At 44.2% G+C, this 16949-nt stretch overlaps 1 protein-coding gene across 8 annotated transcripts in view; it reads left to right on the forward strand.

Annotated features, from left to right (window-relative positions):
• CAPN3 (calpain 3) overlaps positions 1-16517 on the forward strand; it is a 496647-nt gene extending 480130 nt beyond the window's left edge. For all 8 annotated transcript variants that reach the window (XM_085627100.1, XM_085627104.1, XM_085627105.1 and 5 more), the window contains 2 exons: positions 816-874; positions 13366-16517. In XM_085627100.1, the coding sequence (XP_085483226.1) occupies positions 816-874; positions 13366-13392 (86 nt within the window). In that variant the 3' untranslated portion in view covers positions 13393-16517. The remainder of the gene's footprint in view (positions 1-815; positions 875-13365) is intronic.
• Positions 16518-16949: the final 432 nt, after the last annotated feature.

Raw genomic sequence — 16949 nt, forward strand, 5'->3', positions numbered from 1 at the left:
TTTATAGTGTTTGAGTGGTGCATTTGGTGTTGGTATTTGACTGTTTAAACACCCCTTATTTTGAGGTATGATTGGTGCCTGCTGCTAGGATTGGAGGTGTACGCCATGTTTGTGTAATTGGGAGCACATGCTTCAGACAGTCTGTTTCAGATAAACAATGCTGTGATTCCTGTGCAATAAGCTAACATATGGGTGTGAGCAGTCTGGAGCATTGACCCTGTACTCACGTCATAGCCCTTTGAATACAGCTTCAGTCCGCAGCAGTATGAACTGTTCCCTCACCAGGCGTTTAGAGTGTCAGTTCAGAGTCTAGCAAAGTATCCTATAACAATGGTGCACATCAAGACACAGTTATAGTCATTAGCTCAGAATACTTATATGAGAAATTCAGCAGATCATTTTCTATTCAAATTCTGTCCTAAGAGAGGACTTCCATGGCCACCATCAAACCTGTTTTTCTGAGGGAACTTTGGGTAAAGATTTCAAAGTTTCAATTTCTTCCAGCCCTGCCACAGCACTGTGACAGATGCTTCTGACTCGATGCCCTTACGTAGCACGTGCTACCAAACTAGGGTCTGTAGGCACTGTGCATGCACAAACCCATACACACCATGGCTGACTTGAGACACTAACTGGGCTAAGCATCCACCCCATAATCAATGGCATGTGCACACCAGTATACATAAGCAAAATTATATGTGCTCCGTTGAAGTATCTAGCCATGCCAAATTATGCTTAGTGAAATATATGCAGCAAAACAGTTGACATCTGTATGTTTCTGATTGATCATTTGTATAAACTTCTCCACTACCCAGGGGCCTTCCACGCTTTTGATAAGGATGGAGATGGCATCATTAAGCTCAACGTGTTGGAGGTAAATATATTTTATTATATGTTAAGTATATGCGAATGAAATTGTACCTGTATTACATCTCTCTACCTCACATTTGCTTTAACACATACATGAGTTTGATGCCATACATCTGGGACACCCCTACATTCCTCACAACAACACCCGAAGTATTCTTGCATAGCACATTCTGTAAACACTGTCAACCATGCAAAAAAAATCGAATAGCGATTTACTTGACCATCCGGGAGCACTTTGGGCCTTCGTCAGGGGCATGAGGCTTAATACACTTATATATTCTTACTGATGGTCTTTCTCTGTTTGGCATCTGTGAAGCATGGCAACCATAAAATCAGAACCTCTGACAAAGTGACAATATGCTGCTTTGGTACCGAAGTTGAGAGTGTTTGACTCTTCCAGTCAACAAGCTATGAGAAGGTTTGCTTGGTTAGATGGCTGGTGGAAGAAAGGGAGAAGAAGGGAGATGTTCTAACCAAGCCCTACTTGCTCTACAGAAACACAGCTGTATATGTATATGGTATTTCTAAGGCACTAACCTAGCCAAAAGACAGTGGAGTGCTTGGAGTGCCGTTCACTAACAAAGGCATGCATAGACTGAACGAGCAATAGGGGAGGAAGCCGGGATGTGGACGGTTAAAGTAAATGCAGCTTTGCAACGCATATCATCACCTGTGCAAGAGAGTTAACTTCCCTGAGGTGGCCCTGGAAAGTTATAAAGAATGTCCACCTCATTTTCAGGCTCAGTATAGCCTCAGAATGCAGCCGTGGAGAGTAGTGGATGTTTGCGTCCACTTTTCTTACCACTGTGGCATTAACATATAACAGAAGGGACTGCCCAGGCCCTTGCTCTCGAGTAAACTCAACCATTGGTTAGAATTTCTGTGAGGGATATTATTCTGGATGAATGCTGGGATTCAGCTTTTCTAAAAATGGCTATAGGTACACCCATATGATATCTCATTTTATTCAGAGTGTTTAGAGGGTACCCATGCCATGGTTAAAATTGATATCCACTGGATGTGTACTGAACAGAAGATGGTTTATACATCCAATAATATTTCCCTACCTGTTTTACAGGTGATTCGGATAAGCTCTTATGAGTCTCCGGCTTTCTTTATGGCAATTGCAATGCCTGCACATACATCCACCCTCATTGGGCCTTTAGGTTTATGGGGGGAGTGGCTAAGGCAGACAACATGGCAGATGCACTCTAAGCGAGCTCCGTCACTCACCCCGATAATTAGGTATTTATCCTTGCCTCCAAACCTGTTTCCCCACATTCCCTGTCGCTACTGCGGCCCCCTGAGACCGTGCCTACAACACTGAGAGGCGGTAGAGGATACCAACGACGGTACACGGAGCCCATCTCATCAGAGGGGCGGACCTCAGATTTGGAGTAAACTAACCGAGGCCATGACTGGGGAAGCCTGGGTCCGGTCTCTGCGGTGGAGAGCGGGACATGCTGTGCGACTTAGAGGTGGAGAGCAGAGTGCACCGAGCTGCATCAGAAGCTGTGGGTGGCTTCCGATGCAGCCACCCTGAGAAGCCGAGGTCATTATCTGGATAATGACCTCGGCTTCTCAGCATCTGTCTCTAAATACCAACAGGGGCCACAGGTTTGTAACAGACATGGGGTCCCGAAGTATCTCTTTGCAAAATATAGGATGTACACCTACTGGCTGCATAGCTTTCCCCCTTTCAGCTCTGTGACTGATTCGCTGTTGTTGAGTTTGTCTCTTCACTTGTTTGGGCAGACAATGACTCAGCCTCTGCTCTAATGGTATTATTGTTCGATTTGTTATGATTTGTATTTATTTGATCCAGGTCGCAGCCCTTTCTGTATCAACACTTCGTAACACACTACGCCTCTGCGTGACGCATGACATTGCACCATCACTGACTCGTGCAGATCCCAAAGACTGGACGATACGCCACTTTAATAAACTTACATGGAATGTGAGGGGCATGCACACACCATCAAGTTAGTCTACGCCTACTTAAAACATAGCTACACACACATTGCACTGCTACAGCAGACCCATATTACACACACACACAGAAAGCATTAGGTTACAAAGGTGCTGGTGTGGCCAAGTCATTGCCACCAATTATTCCAGTTATGCTTGAGGGGTGCTAATGTAGATCAGACCTGGGACCCTTTCTATTTCAGAAGACACATTACCAGATCCAAAGGGATGATACTTTCTTGTGAAGAGACGTCTGTATGGCAGACCTGTCCATTCAGGATCTATTTATGCCCCAAACACTGACCAGGCTGCCTTCTTTCAAAAGTTAACGAGCACGCTTTCTCAGTGGACTGGTGTACCGTGGCTAATTGGAGATTTTACTAGTGTAATTGATACTAACTTAGATCTCTAATTTCCCTTATTACCTCGTACAACTACAACCTCCAATACGCAAATGCTAACTGGCTTCAGCAATGGCAATTGGTTGATACATGGCGATTTAGGAACCCGGGCAGGATACCTTCAAAGTGACGCTGCAAAGGCATTGTGTGGGTGTACAGGGGAATATGAGATGAATGCTTACCAAAGATATTTCTAAGTTGTACCATACACTTCTAGACTTGGAAAATCACACTGCCCATGATCCTAGCAGATCAGGAGCGCTGGTGCAGGTGCATCAAAAACATGCTGCACTGCTGGACAGATTGCGCTGCCTTAATTATGCTGCTCACTCAGCACGAAATCATGCTGCCTTAGATGGAGCTGGACGACATAGTAGCACTGTGCTCAGTGGCAGGCTCCCTTCTCTATACACAACACACTATTCACCAACAGATGACAAAACACTACACTGGGGTATACCAATCTCTTGAGGAAACTAACACGAATGCATACTCTGTATTCTTTACCAACATCACCGTACCCTGTATTACCCATGATCAGCAAATGGAATTAGACAAGATTCAAAATGCGATCAAGGCACTGGCAAATGGTAAGTCCCCAGGACCTGACGGACTACCAGCAGAGCTGTACGAGCCGTACAGCCAACTCAGCTGGCCTCTTGGTTGGTTGTTGTATGTGAGGAGGCCCTCACCATAGGAGTACTTTCTGACTCCCAAAGGGAAGTGACCGTCATCTCCTTGCCAAAGCTCAGAGACCCAGAGCTAGTTGGTTTTTACAAACCACTGACATTGCTCAATACTGACTACAAGATATTGACGAAGGTACTTGTAGACTGTCTAGCCCCTTTGGTCCTGGTTTTGGTTCACCCGGATCAAAATGGATTACAAACACACAGCACCTCTCTGAACTTACTAAGCTTTTTTCAGGTCCTAACCTATGCCTCCTCTGCGTGGCCTCTGATCTTGGACCTTGAGAAAAGTCTTTGACTCCCTGGAGTGGGGTTACCTGTTTGCTGCGCTGACTCGATATGGTTTAGGCAGTTTTTTCCTTTGCCTGGGGAAACTATTATACACTGACCCTCTAATCAGGGTCAAGACGGGACCTTCTGTTAGAGGCCATTCCCCCTCATTGGGGGATGAGACAGGATTGCCCACTATCCCCCTGCTATTCTCTCTGGAGATTGAACCACTAACACTGGATTGCGACACCAGGGTGGACAGTAGGGCATTCCTTTAGGCGATAGGACACATGTAATTTCATTATATGCAGATCGCACGCTAGTGTACATCAGAGACATGCATGACTCCCCTGCCACAATTGACACGTTTTACAGCAATCTCCGGGTTACTTGCCAATTGGACGAAAATCATGCCTATTCCCTTTTCCCCAACGTTATCAACCCCTGCTTCATGATAGGAGGGTCACGGTTGGAGAGGCAGCAGCATACCTTCAGATACCTGGGGGTGCGGATATACCATTCCATGACTGACATATATGATGGGAATATCACTCGGGCGGTAACGTCATTACGTACCCAGATGGCCTTCTGGCGCACACTACCAGTGGCAGGGAGAGTAGCTCTATTGAAAATGGTGGTTCTTCCCAATCTCTTATATTTCTTTGCTAATTTACCTATCCACATCCCAGTAGCATTCGTCCAGATGTTCGATCAACAGGACAGGGACTTTATTTGGAGCGGGTCAAGATGCAGGGTGGCAATGGCGAAGCTCGACTCACCTGCAGATAAGGGAGGTTTAGCGCCCTCAAATTTTGAACTCTACTACCTTGCTGCCCAAATCCAATGGATTGCAAAATGGGTAGCAGGGTTACATCTATCGGACACAGCCACATCCTTCCCTGGTTGGATCTTGCAAGCTCTTCTATGCCTCTTTCACTGGTGCGCAAAAATGTGAATACCCTAGTCCATCCTACTAAAGGTTGCATATAAATGCTACTGTAGATGCCTTCGTCTTACCAGACATGTCCTCCCCTGTGTTCCAGTGTTACAGTTACTGGGCACATATAGAGCTTTCGGACCAATAACCTCACCAGAACTGACACCATGGCATGCTGCGGGCATACATACATTGGGGGACCTATATAGTGATGGCGCCATGATGGTGTACGAGGCACTGACGAAAGAGGACAGTCTGCCACTGGGTCAATTCCTGTTCCATAGTTTACTGATTGCTACACTGGCGCACTGGGGATACATGACCACTGAATTGCCTGTTCACCTAACAGTACAATACTTACAGGTTATGGGGAGAGGCAGTCACCTCATATGCTGGTTCACGGACTCCCCACGCTTCCACAATATCCCATAACTTCTCACTTTACGTCAGCGCTGGGAAGTGGATCTTTCGCGCCAGTGCACAGACAAGGAGTGGGAAGCCTTGCTAGAGGGTCCCAAACATGTGCTGTGCAATGCAAATTTAAATGTATTCAACTTTATGTAATACACAGAGCTCATGTCAACCCAATATTAATCGTTTTTATCGTAGAGATGACGTGGCTTGTCAAACTCAATCATGTTAGGGGGTTGGAGTGAGTGGGTGGTGGATTTGGGTTGTTTTTCCTTGTTGCTATTTGTGCCTGCACGGTGTCCTATCTTGGACTTAGTCTAAGAGCAAATCCCCTCCTTTTGCCCCTCCTGCACATCACACACACTTCGGGCCGCCCAGTACTCACTCTGCACCTCCTTTCTTTAACACAACATGTCAACCACCAAATGTTTAACATGAAACATTTGGGGGCTAAATGACTACAGGAAATCGCGACTGGTTCCTGCCTATTTAGCTAGATACCAAGTCAACATTTACTTTCTTCAAGAACTCCACCCTACACATCCCTCCACCCCTGGGCTGCGTGTCAAATGGTGTGGCGATTCCTACACTTCCTTATATTCTGGCTATGCTCGTGGTGTGGCGATTCCCATCCGTAAAAGTGTACCATGGCAACTCTGCTGTGCCATCTTCGATGTTGGAAGGCGCTATGTTCTTCTTGCCGATACCCTATGTAGACAGCTGGTAACCTTGGCTGCAGTATATGGCCCCAATACCGATGATCCAAAAATGTTTCTATAGGTTTGGTGGCTGATTGTTGACCTTAGCCCTGGGCAATTCTATGGGGCAGTAGATTTTAATGTAGTATTTGATGACCATCTGGATCATTCCGGCATTTCCCATTAACCTCATCCTAACGTTGCACTGACACTCAATACAATTATCCTTGACAATCATCTCCAAGATATTTGGCGGCATCTACACAATAATACATAAGGCACCTGTATCACTGCTCACCACAACGCATGGTCTTGAATAGATTACTGGCTAACCTCTCGAGATGTTCAGACTGGCTTACAAAAGTAACACATCTGCAACGTACTTTATCCTATCATCCCCGTCAGTCTTTTGCTCGCGCCTTCTATTGGCACTTACCACCAGGGGCTCTGCGGAACGCGGTTTTCAGAGAAGAGATTTGCCAAGAAATTGTTGAGTTCTTCGCTCATAACGTGGGCTCCGTAGATTCTCCCTCCACTCTCTGGGAGACTCTAAAGGTAGTTATTCATAGCGCGTGCATCGCAAAACAATCTGGTGTACTAAAGGCCATTCGTGAGAAGATTGCACACTTGGAGCACGATATTCATGCTTTGGAGGCTCACCATTTTCAATTCCAAGATTTGTCTAAATTGGCGGACATTAGAGACAAGCTGGTGGAGTTCTCTGAAGAGGCGCTCTGTGAAACTAATTTTCTACAATGGGACACGTGGGCTCGCTGTTACAGGGAGGGTGACCGCCACAGGAAGACCTTTGCCAGTATGTTCTGAATGCCGCATGCATCCTCATATGTGATGGAATAACAGGATGCCAATTCTAATCCTTAAACCACCCCGTCTGGACTACTCAACACAATGATCTTGTTTCATGCTACCATATACGCTGCTACGCCCATTCATCAAGCAATTTACTTGTATACTTAAACAGTATTCAGTTACTATGGCTAGATTGCGCCCCCCGGGCCTACTTAAATTTACCGTTCACCGTGGAAGAACTAATACAGGTTATTAGGGGTCTTCCGGGTGACAAAGCGCATGGTTTGAATGGTTTAACCACCCCCTTTTACAAAGACTATGCTTCGCTCTTGGCCCCAGATGTGCTTTCCATGTTTGAAGATTCCCTTGATCAGGGTTCTCTACCCCCTTCTCTCAGGGAGGCTGTCATCGTAACAATTCTAAAGCCTGATAAACCTGCCTCCTATTGTGATTCCTATAAGCCGCTCTCTATAATTAATGTTGCCAACACATTTTTTTGCAAAGTTATTAGCCAATTGCCGCCTCCTTTTTCCCCAGATTATTAGGCCTGACCAATCCGGATTTATCCCTGGTCGCTCCACCTTGCACAACCTTTGTACCCTCTTTGCAGTTATGCACCATCTGCACCCCAGGTTTCCACTGTAGCTGCTCTGCTCGACTCCACTAAGGCGTTTGACTCACTTCAATGGCCCTATCTCTGTACTCTACTTGTGCGCTATGGTTTCAGACCTCGTTTTCTTCAGCAAATACAACTACTGTACACCCTCCCCACTGCCCGTGTACGCCTCAATGACATGCTCTCCAATCCATTCCCAGTCACACGTGGCCCTCGCCAGGGCTGCCCTTTGTCCAACATTTGGCAGCTTTTCTGGCATTCAGGTCAATTGGGCCAAGTCAATACTATTTTCTCTCACTGAAGGCACTCAACCCTTCCTATGGACTACCCACTGGAGTGGGTGACCGATCCAATACGTTATTTAGGTATTTGGCTCAGCCGTGATCCTGATGATCTATGAAGGGCCAATTACTGTTGAGCTATCTCATGGTTAGAGGACAGGGTATCATCTTAGTCTCGCTGCCACTGTTGCTCTAAGGTAGGATAGCGATAGCAAAAATGATAATTCTACCGAAATTTCTCTATTTATTTCTTAATGTGCCCATACCCCTCACAGCCAATTCCCTTCGAAGTCTGTGTTCTAATCTTATTATGCTGCTTAGGAACTCCTCACCTTACCACTTCACTAGGGTGGTTTGGGCGCACGGGACATGTCGCTTTATGCTCTCTGTGCCCAGGCGCAGCACCTACACTATTTGCTTTACTCTACACCATTTCAGCCTCAGATTGTTGTTGAGAACGATCAAGCTACACCCTGCCCACTAACTACTGTTCTTTACCTTCCTTACAAGCCGCCACATGCCAAATTAGACACTGGATTACGTGCGCTGGGCATGGAATGGGTTGCGGAGGTATGCAGGACTCCCATTCCTTTATGTCCTTTCCGTACCCCTGGGGCGCAATCCCCATCTGCCACCTTTGCAAGATTCCGGAGCCAGGTTGCTTGCTTGAGAGCGTGGCCTGATTGCATTAGAACTTTCGATAGCCAAGAACTTACGACTCCCACAGCATGGGACACCCTTCTATACTATCAACTCCACGCTACATGCCGCACCTTAATTTTACCTTTCCGTCGATCTAATTCTCCACAAGCTACACTCATACACTTGGCCTGGTTTTGCCGTCTAATGCGGCCTTATGGGAGGAGGTGTTCTTTATCATCCATGCCATCACTGGACACTCGTCCTCTTGTTGTCCACGAGTGGGCCTCTAGGGCTGTGTCAGAGATGTTCCGGCATGTACTCGCTGGCTCAACGCCATGCTGCTGCTTATGGCTGAGAGGTTCGTCGCCTTGAACTGGGGCTGCCACCCTGCCCCAACAACTCATGCTTGGCTCCGAGATGTTTCATGTTGTCAGTAACAACATTTTTGGGAGCTGATGCCCCTACGCTCCCGCCCAGAGATATATTGGCCCCTTTTTTACTTTTTTGCGCTAAAGGGACCTCTCCCCTTCCCCGTCAGAAGACAGCTCTGTCGAGGTCCACCAAGAGCCCTCCAGTCCCCTATTACCTCCTTTTAATTAGCTATAATTTCTACACGGAAAGCCACTGAACTCTGCTCAATAGGGCATTGACTATTTGCGCCCTCCTATACTTCTATTCCTGGTCAGTATACACTATTGTAATCCTTTCAGTCTTTAGCCCCCTATATACCTTGATTTGATGTAATGTAACTTAGTTGCCTTATGATACTAATATACTACATTACCCTACTGTAACAATGTGCTTCTCCTCTCTCCCGTACCCCTCCCTTCCTTCTGTAATTCCCCCCTTCCTTTCGCCCATTTTTTGCTCTGCTCATTTCATTGCCGTATTGTTGTTCTCCTGATTTCAATGTGAATAATAAAATATATATATATATATATATATATATATATATACACTTTTTTTTTTTTTCTTTTTTTTTTGTGACAAAGTCCAGCATGGCCGAAACGCGTTTGTCTGCCCTTGGAGCGGAATAAAAGAAATTTGTAAAGATTGTCGAGAGTGTGCGCCACGTTTTTGTGTCTTTGACGGGAAAACGTTTGGAGGAATATATATATATACACACACACTTCTAGTTGACGTATATGCTACTACTGCACCTATATTTTATGTATGCCTTGATATGTGGGATTGTTAGAGCCCTTTTATTACTAAGTTGTATCTACACAATATGGCCACTGTGCTATTCTGGTTGTTTTACACATTTTCCTGTATTCTACAGTGTAATGAGCGGCCAAGCTGTTGGTCATCAGTACACAGTATGCATAATGGAACATAAAGAACAAAACTTTCAATAAACAGATCAAAACCAATGTGGGCCTTTAGAGTCATCTTCAGTGGTTATGTTGCCTGCAGAATGAACAATGAAGCAATGGTTCAAATCTCTGCTGTTTTCTGACTATGCTTCGTCCAGTTCTTGTATTGACTTATTAGTTACCACAAGCATTAGAGAAGCATCAATTATAAAAAAAGATCTGCAACTACAAGAGGGCCTTGCACTTCAGTTGAAGAGGATAGAGCTCCAAGCTAGGATCTGAGTTTCCCTGCCTGCAAGAGCGGGGACCCTCCGGTTGGAAGCAGAAATACTTTCCCTGCCCACGCTCCTCTGGGAAAGGAAACTCCTGTATCACAGGGGTGGACTCCCTGGGACACAGTCATTTAGCCAGGATTGGGTTGCAACCACGATTTCAGGCTTAGGGAGGGAGGGCCCCCCTCCACTGTTTTTAATAATCAGCTTCACGGTGATGGGATCCCTTGGGCTCATTAGTGGCTCGAAGAGGGGGTCCACATACCCTGTTCTCCTGTTTTTAATGTAATCCGGGGGATGGGGTCCCCAAAGCCCATTAGTAGCTTGGGGAGGGGTCCGCATGCCCCCACCCCCATAAATAATTTAATTTTTGGCCCTGGGGAATGGGGTCCACAAGACTCAATAGGGCTTAGGGAGGGGGGGACACATGCCTACCTCTTCTTTGATGTCTAGTTTGCCCCCAGCAGATGGGGTACCTGGGGCCTGGAGTGGCTTAGGGAGGGGGGCCCTCACTTACACCTCCCTCCCCAGATATTGTAAAATAAAGACAGCTGGGCCCTTGCCCACCATGGGGCTGAAATTACTATTTTTAAAAATCTGGGTGACGTTTTCATATATTTTTTTTTATGTTGTGATCCCATGAGAGTCCAGTAGAACTCCAGCAGGATCACAGCTTAAAAAAAAGCAAAACATATTTTGGCCCCAAAGGGGGTCACTTTGGGATCCCTTGCCTGCCCCCCACAAGGGCTAGAGGGGTGGGGTATCTTTACCCTGACCCCTTATCTTGAGTTTTTTTCATAATTTCAGGACAAGGGACTAAGTCCCAGAGTGTATTGGCTGCTTGCATCATTTTTTCTCATGTTGCAGAGAGCCAATCAGAGCACTTGGTCCCACATGAGCTTAATCGTGTGGAAGAGAGGAAGCCCAAGGGAATAAAAAGCCCTGTAGGCCCATCAGAGTGCTCTATTTTTAGAAATTGGGTTCTAGTGACTCTCACAAGAGCCCTCAAACCCAACCGTTCAAATATACAAAAAGTTTTGATCCTTAATTTCTCCAAAACTACTGAACAGATATATACCATATCAGTAAAAGCATGCTTTCAGGACCAAGATCTAGCTTCCTGTCAAGTTTGACTGATCACCTTGAAACTTTCCTAGAAGAAGAATAGATGGATAAGCAATTCCTTTTTTTTTTTTAAAGTTTCATCACAATTCGTCAAACGGCACCAAAAGTATTAGGAATACAAAAAACAATCTTCCTGTGGAAATGCAGACCTAACTATAACTACGCATTGGGTGAATGCCACTGCATAATGTATATAAATCTATATATGTATATCTTAACACACTGCCCTTGCAGGCTTAGAGTGCAGCATACATTATGTAAAAAAGAGCAGGGAACTATTGCATTCTGAGCAACATCCATATATATGTGTGTGTAAAAAATAAATATATATATATATATATCCCCAAAATCCAGGATGCACCCATGAGAGAGACCACAGGAAGCCAATAAAGTCAATTTCTTTATTGATCGTCAACTGGACAGCAGGCACCAAATTGACAGCCAGACGCGTTTCAGGATTATTTCCTTTGTTCAGTGGCTCGTAAAAAGTCGCACTGCTCACGCTCGATTTAAATTCAAATCACCCGCCCCCGTGGGCGTGGCTGTCACCACAGCCTTATGGTGGTTGTAGTCCGTTTCAAATGTTACCCCAGTGGGTGTTTTTTCGCGCTGCACATATTACCCCAGTGGGTGCGCTTTCACTTCTCCATCTTTGCAGCAAATAATAGAATCCCATGTGGGTTGGTGCAAAATACAAAGCGCTGTGTCTGCCATGCTTTGTAGCAGTCGATCCAAACTTCATGCAGGCTGCAGCCCTGAAATGCAACCTCACAGGTCTTCCTCCCGATGCGTCTAGCTGTCGGTTAAAGCTAAACCGGACCCGCAAAACAGCAGTGGGTCTCTCTCAGCGGTTGTGCAAAGCCGTATATATCCAACATCCAGGAAGCACCCAAGAGAGAGACCACAGGAAGCAAATAAAGTCAATTTCTTTATTCATCGTCAACTGGCCAACAGTCACCACACCAGGATTAGGCACCAAAATTAATAGCCACAGCCTTATGGTGGTTGTAGTCCGTTTCAAATGTTACCCCAGTGGGTATTTTTTTGCGCTGCACCAACCCACATGGGATTCTATTATTTGCTGCAAAGATGGAGAAGTGAAAGCGCACCCACTGGGGTAATATGTGCAGTGCGAAAAAACACCCACTGGGGTAACATTTGAAACGGACTACAACCACCATAAGGCTGTGGTGACAGCCACGCCCACGGGGGCGGGTGATTTGAATTTAAATCGAGCGTGAGCAGTGCGACTTTTTACTACTTTTTACGAGCCACTGAAGAAAGGAAATAATCCTGAAACGCGTCTGGCTATCAATTTGGTGCCTAATCCTGATGTGGTGACTGCTGGCCAGTTGACGATCAATAAAGAAATTGACTTTATTTGCTTCCTGTGGTCTCTCTCTTGGGTGCTTCCTGGATGTTGGATATATATATATATACACACACAGACATATACACACACACACATATATAAAATATCTAGGAACCCTGGGTAGTTCCCAAGTTTTAGGTGGGGAGCAGCTCGTTTATATGGAATACTCTATTCTACAGACATTCCTAATCTGTTCACCTCAAATGTCTGTTTTTCTAGCAGAATTTTTATTCATAGGATTAGTATGGTGCCATCAATACCGTACCTTTTCAAAAATCTATGTAAAACCTTCATATGTTGCAAAGTATTCTCGCTTTTCCACTTTATGCACTTTTGCAAAAATGTATCTCCTAAAAGGTAACCTTACAGTGAAAAGTGTCTGCATAGATTTTCCATCTTGACTGGGTTCTATTAGAATAAAAATAACATCGTAGTGTGCTGAAAATTCTTTCTTAATACTGTCACAAAATTTCTATGAGGCAAGGTCAAAACAGAACATTTTGCAAATGCCAAAAATTGGGAAATTTGCTAAACTACCTACCCGTAGTTGTGTAACCACAGGTTGGTTTCTACTATGTACTGAAAGGACTTTGTAAATCATTATGTAAGTTGTCGACACACCATATCATAATCACAGTATTGTTTCTAACGTGCCTGTAAGTAACCTCTCTATGTTCCTTCTTTCAGTGGCTGCAGCTGACGATGTATGCTTAAAAACGGTCACTCCCCATCATGTCTCCATAAAAAACAAGCTCTTGCCAACTACAAACAACTGCCATACTAAACTATCTCAGGATTTCCTCTATTGGAAGCTGTGCTCAACTTTTACCTCAATGTCCCAACAAATACCTCCGACCGCACTCCCCAGAAGTTGTTGCAGTGATGGCATCCAGGAGCCTCCAGAACACGCCTGTGAAACACAGCTGGGACACGCGCCTCTGACTTGGGTCTGAAAAGCACAAAGCTGAGGAGGTGTTCATCAGATAGGCCAAACAAAGGTTTCACTTTGAAGAGGACATCATACGGCAATAGCCGCTGAGGATATCGGGATACTATTTCTTTATAAGCAGAACTGTCACTGGGAGTGGGCAGCTGGGGCAGTTTGTCACAGGTCCATCACTATTCAGGAATCAAGCTGCAAAATATATTTATATATTACAAAAGCAGGCCTTTATTTTGTTATATATTCACAATGGCATTGGTAACAATAACCACCAATAGCACCTTCCAAATGATTCTGTTTTGAATAAGGTTCTTGTGCTGCCCAAAGATCAGAGAGGAGCCCCACATGAAGTTTGTGACATGGACCCCACCAATGCTTCAGATAGGCCTGCTTGTATGAAATCACGTTTGTCTTCAAAATCTGCAATCTGCAAACATCATGTGATAGTTGCCCAGCAAGTTACATTTTTCCTCAGGGAAGGAGAAGCAGCTCAAGGACACATCAGCCCAGGCAAGATATAGATGGCACCTATTGGAAGGTGGTTTATTAGTAGGTGCAGGTAGGCACCTACAGATAATAATAACACCACAATCACAAAAAAGGTCCAGTCAAGTCTCAGATTAATCCTTGCTCAATCCTTGGTAGCTTGGCTGACGAGCAGTCAGGCTTAATTTAGGAAACAGGTGTGTAAAGCATTTAATGCCACCAAAACAGTAAGTGAGACACAACACGCAATAAAAATTCAACACCTATTTATAAAAATAGAGAACATTTTTATCTTTAAAATTACACCAAAACAACAAGAATCCAGTGTAGAGAACGGGAGATATGAATTTTTGAAGTTTAAATAAAAGAATTGCTTTTTAGTGCCGAAAAGTGCCAGCTGTGGCTATCTGGTCATGCTGGACCGGGACAAAGTTAAAGTTTCAAGCCGACCGCGATGGAGCCCGGGTCAGCTACAATGAACGGTAGCGCCCAGTCAAAATTTTACCTTCTGACTTAGTCACTTTTTTGGAGCTTTTTCTTTGGACGTTGAGAGGTTGTCTTCGGCAATCTAGCTTTCAGTTCAACGATGGCAGCCTGCAGCAGTGCAATGCCTCGGTAAATCCTGGAGGTCTTTGTCTTCATGGTCGATGTCCGAGAGCTCTAGAGCTTTCAGCACGGCAAACCTGCAAGGCAGACCGAGTCGTAGTTCAACAACACCAGCTTGAATCTGGTCTCTGAGGTCGATGTTCTTATGGAGCTTTTTCCCAAAAGTTGTTCAAAAGTTCCCAAAGTTCCATAACTTCTTCTGGAAGGTGTATAGAGGGTCTGCGGGGGACAACAACACCAGGCCAGAGCTCTGATTTGCCTCTTGGGGGTTTTGGACTACAATTACCACAATACACCTGGTCAAATCCACTAAAATCTAAGTGAAGCTGGTCAACTGTGCTTGCCCTTGTTGGAGATGATGTAGGTGACTTCTTCCAGCACTTTTCTTCCTGTTACTGATCAGGGAGTCCACTCCTTAATCTTGGAAGCCAGGCAAAGACCTATTTTGTGAAGCCTTGAGTGTGCAGCAGGTGCACCACAGCTCCAGTACTAGCCATTCTCCAAATCCTCCCCAACTGTGGCCTGTCAAGGCTTATCACTGCAAGCTGTGACATGTTAGTCCAGTTGCCACTTATTTCTAAGAAAAACGAGAAACTTTAATCCTTGATTACCTTCCATTGCTCCACTGGTGTTGTCTTTACATTTTGTAACTGGCACAGCTTGATTCCACAAGCTGCTTCTCCATACATGTTTGTGGTCTGCCAAAGACAGAATTGCATAATTTAAATGGAAGTTGTATAAAGGTTCCTCCAACTGTGTGTTCTAGCTACAGTACTTGCATGTCTTCGCAGTCACAATCCCATGCATAGAAATGAGTTATTTTACTGACATTGCCGAAAGCAAATTATACTAGGAGAAAAAATAGACCTTGTTAAATCATATTTTAAAACTATGGTAGGGGTATTCATACACAAATAATGCCCTCCCTGAAAAGATGGTTTTAAGTGCTTTACAAACCAATAATTGTGTTTTCAGTTGTGTATCACAGACCACAGTTAAGTATTTTAATGTTGCACTTCACACCGTATCAAACCCTTTTATAAAAGCCACATAGAAATTCCAGTCCACTTTACATATCTTTGTTGTTTTTTTAACTTCAGTAGCAGTTACATTTTCTCATTTTTTGTGTACCATCACCTGTTTCCTTTTGAAAATTAATAATATCTTGAAGAACTCTTGGATCGTTTGGATTCAGGTTCGTGTTCTTAAAATTAACAAAGAAGGTATTTGGATTTCGACCAATACTTTCAATATGCCTTATTCTTAGGACTAAAATATTATGTGTGATGCTGTAAATGGACTTTGTTTAGGTAGTCCTTCCTACAAAAGAGAAACTTGGTTCTTGTAAGTCTTGCAACTTTGTAATTTATAGCCATTTATAGTCATTACATTTTCAACATTTGGATTTCAGCTTGAATTTAGGCTGTAATTATGTTTAGGTAGACAGGCAAATGATTCTTTCAAAAACAGGAAGTGCACAAGTTGAGTTCTCTAAAACTAAGCAACCAGTGACACATGTTTTAGCAAGGAAGACTCCTAGTTCTCAGCTTTCCTCCTTGGTGAGATCTCATTGTGAATGTGTGCATTTTCTGGATGATGCATGGTATGTGCTCACTGTGCTACACAAAATAATATTGGCATGGTATGCTGCATTTCAAGATGTAGTGACCTGGTGAGAAGGAAACATTTAGGTTCACTGTACTTCCGGTAGACTCGTAGCTACGTAGATGTAGACTCCAAGAAAAAAACTGACTGATTTGTTTTGCATTTTGTACTGCTGCAATAAATTGCATTTTTAGACGTGTCCCTAATCCCCTGACTTTATTTTTCCGTTTGTTGTGGAATGGATAAAAAAGACAAACAAAATGTGGAATTGGTGACTGCTATGCTAATTGCCAATATGTTTTGGAACATCTTCAGGTTAAACATTTTGTGACTTATATAAAGAGATATTTTTTTCTAGCAGGTTTTCTTCAATAATACGCAACACAATATAATACAGCTGATGAAGTAAATTTCACAAATTGCTGTCTTCTCATTTCAATTAATTTTATTCTATGAAAAAAAAATGTCTCAGGATTATTTTGCAATGAATCATTATGAAATGAAAGGATAGTCTTGGTACAATGAGCAAGATAGTGTGGAGTTGTGACTCGGTGTTCATGGAGTCTTTCTACCAGAACTCAGGATGGCTCTTTGAACACAAGAGAATTCTAGAGAATTCTACAGGGCGAGG

The sequence above is a fragment of the Triturus cristatus genome, chromosome 9, assembly GCF_964204655.1.
Source record: "Triturus cristatus chromosome 9, aTriCri1.1, whole genome shotgun sequence".
Taxonomy (NCBI): Eukaryota; Metazoa; Chordata; class Amphibia; order Caudata; family Salamandridae; genus Triturus; species Triturus cristatus.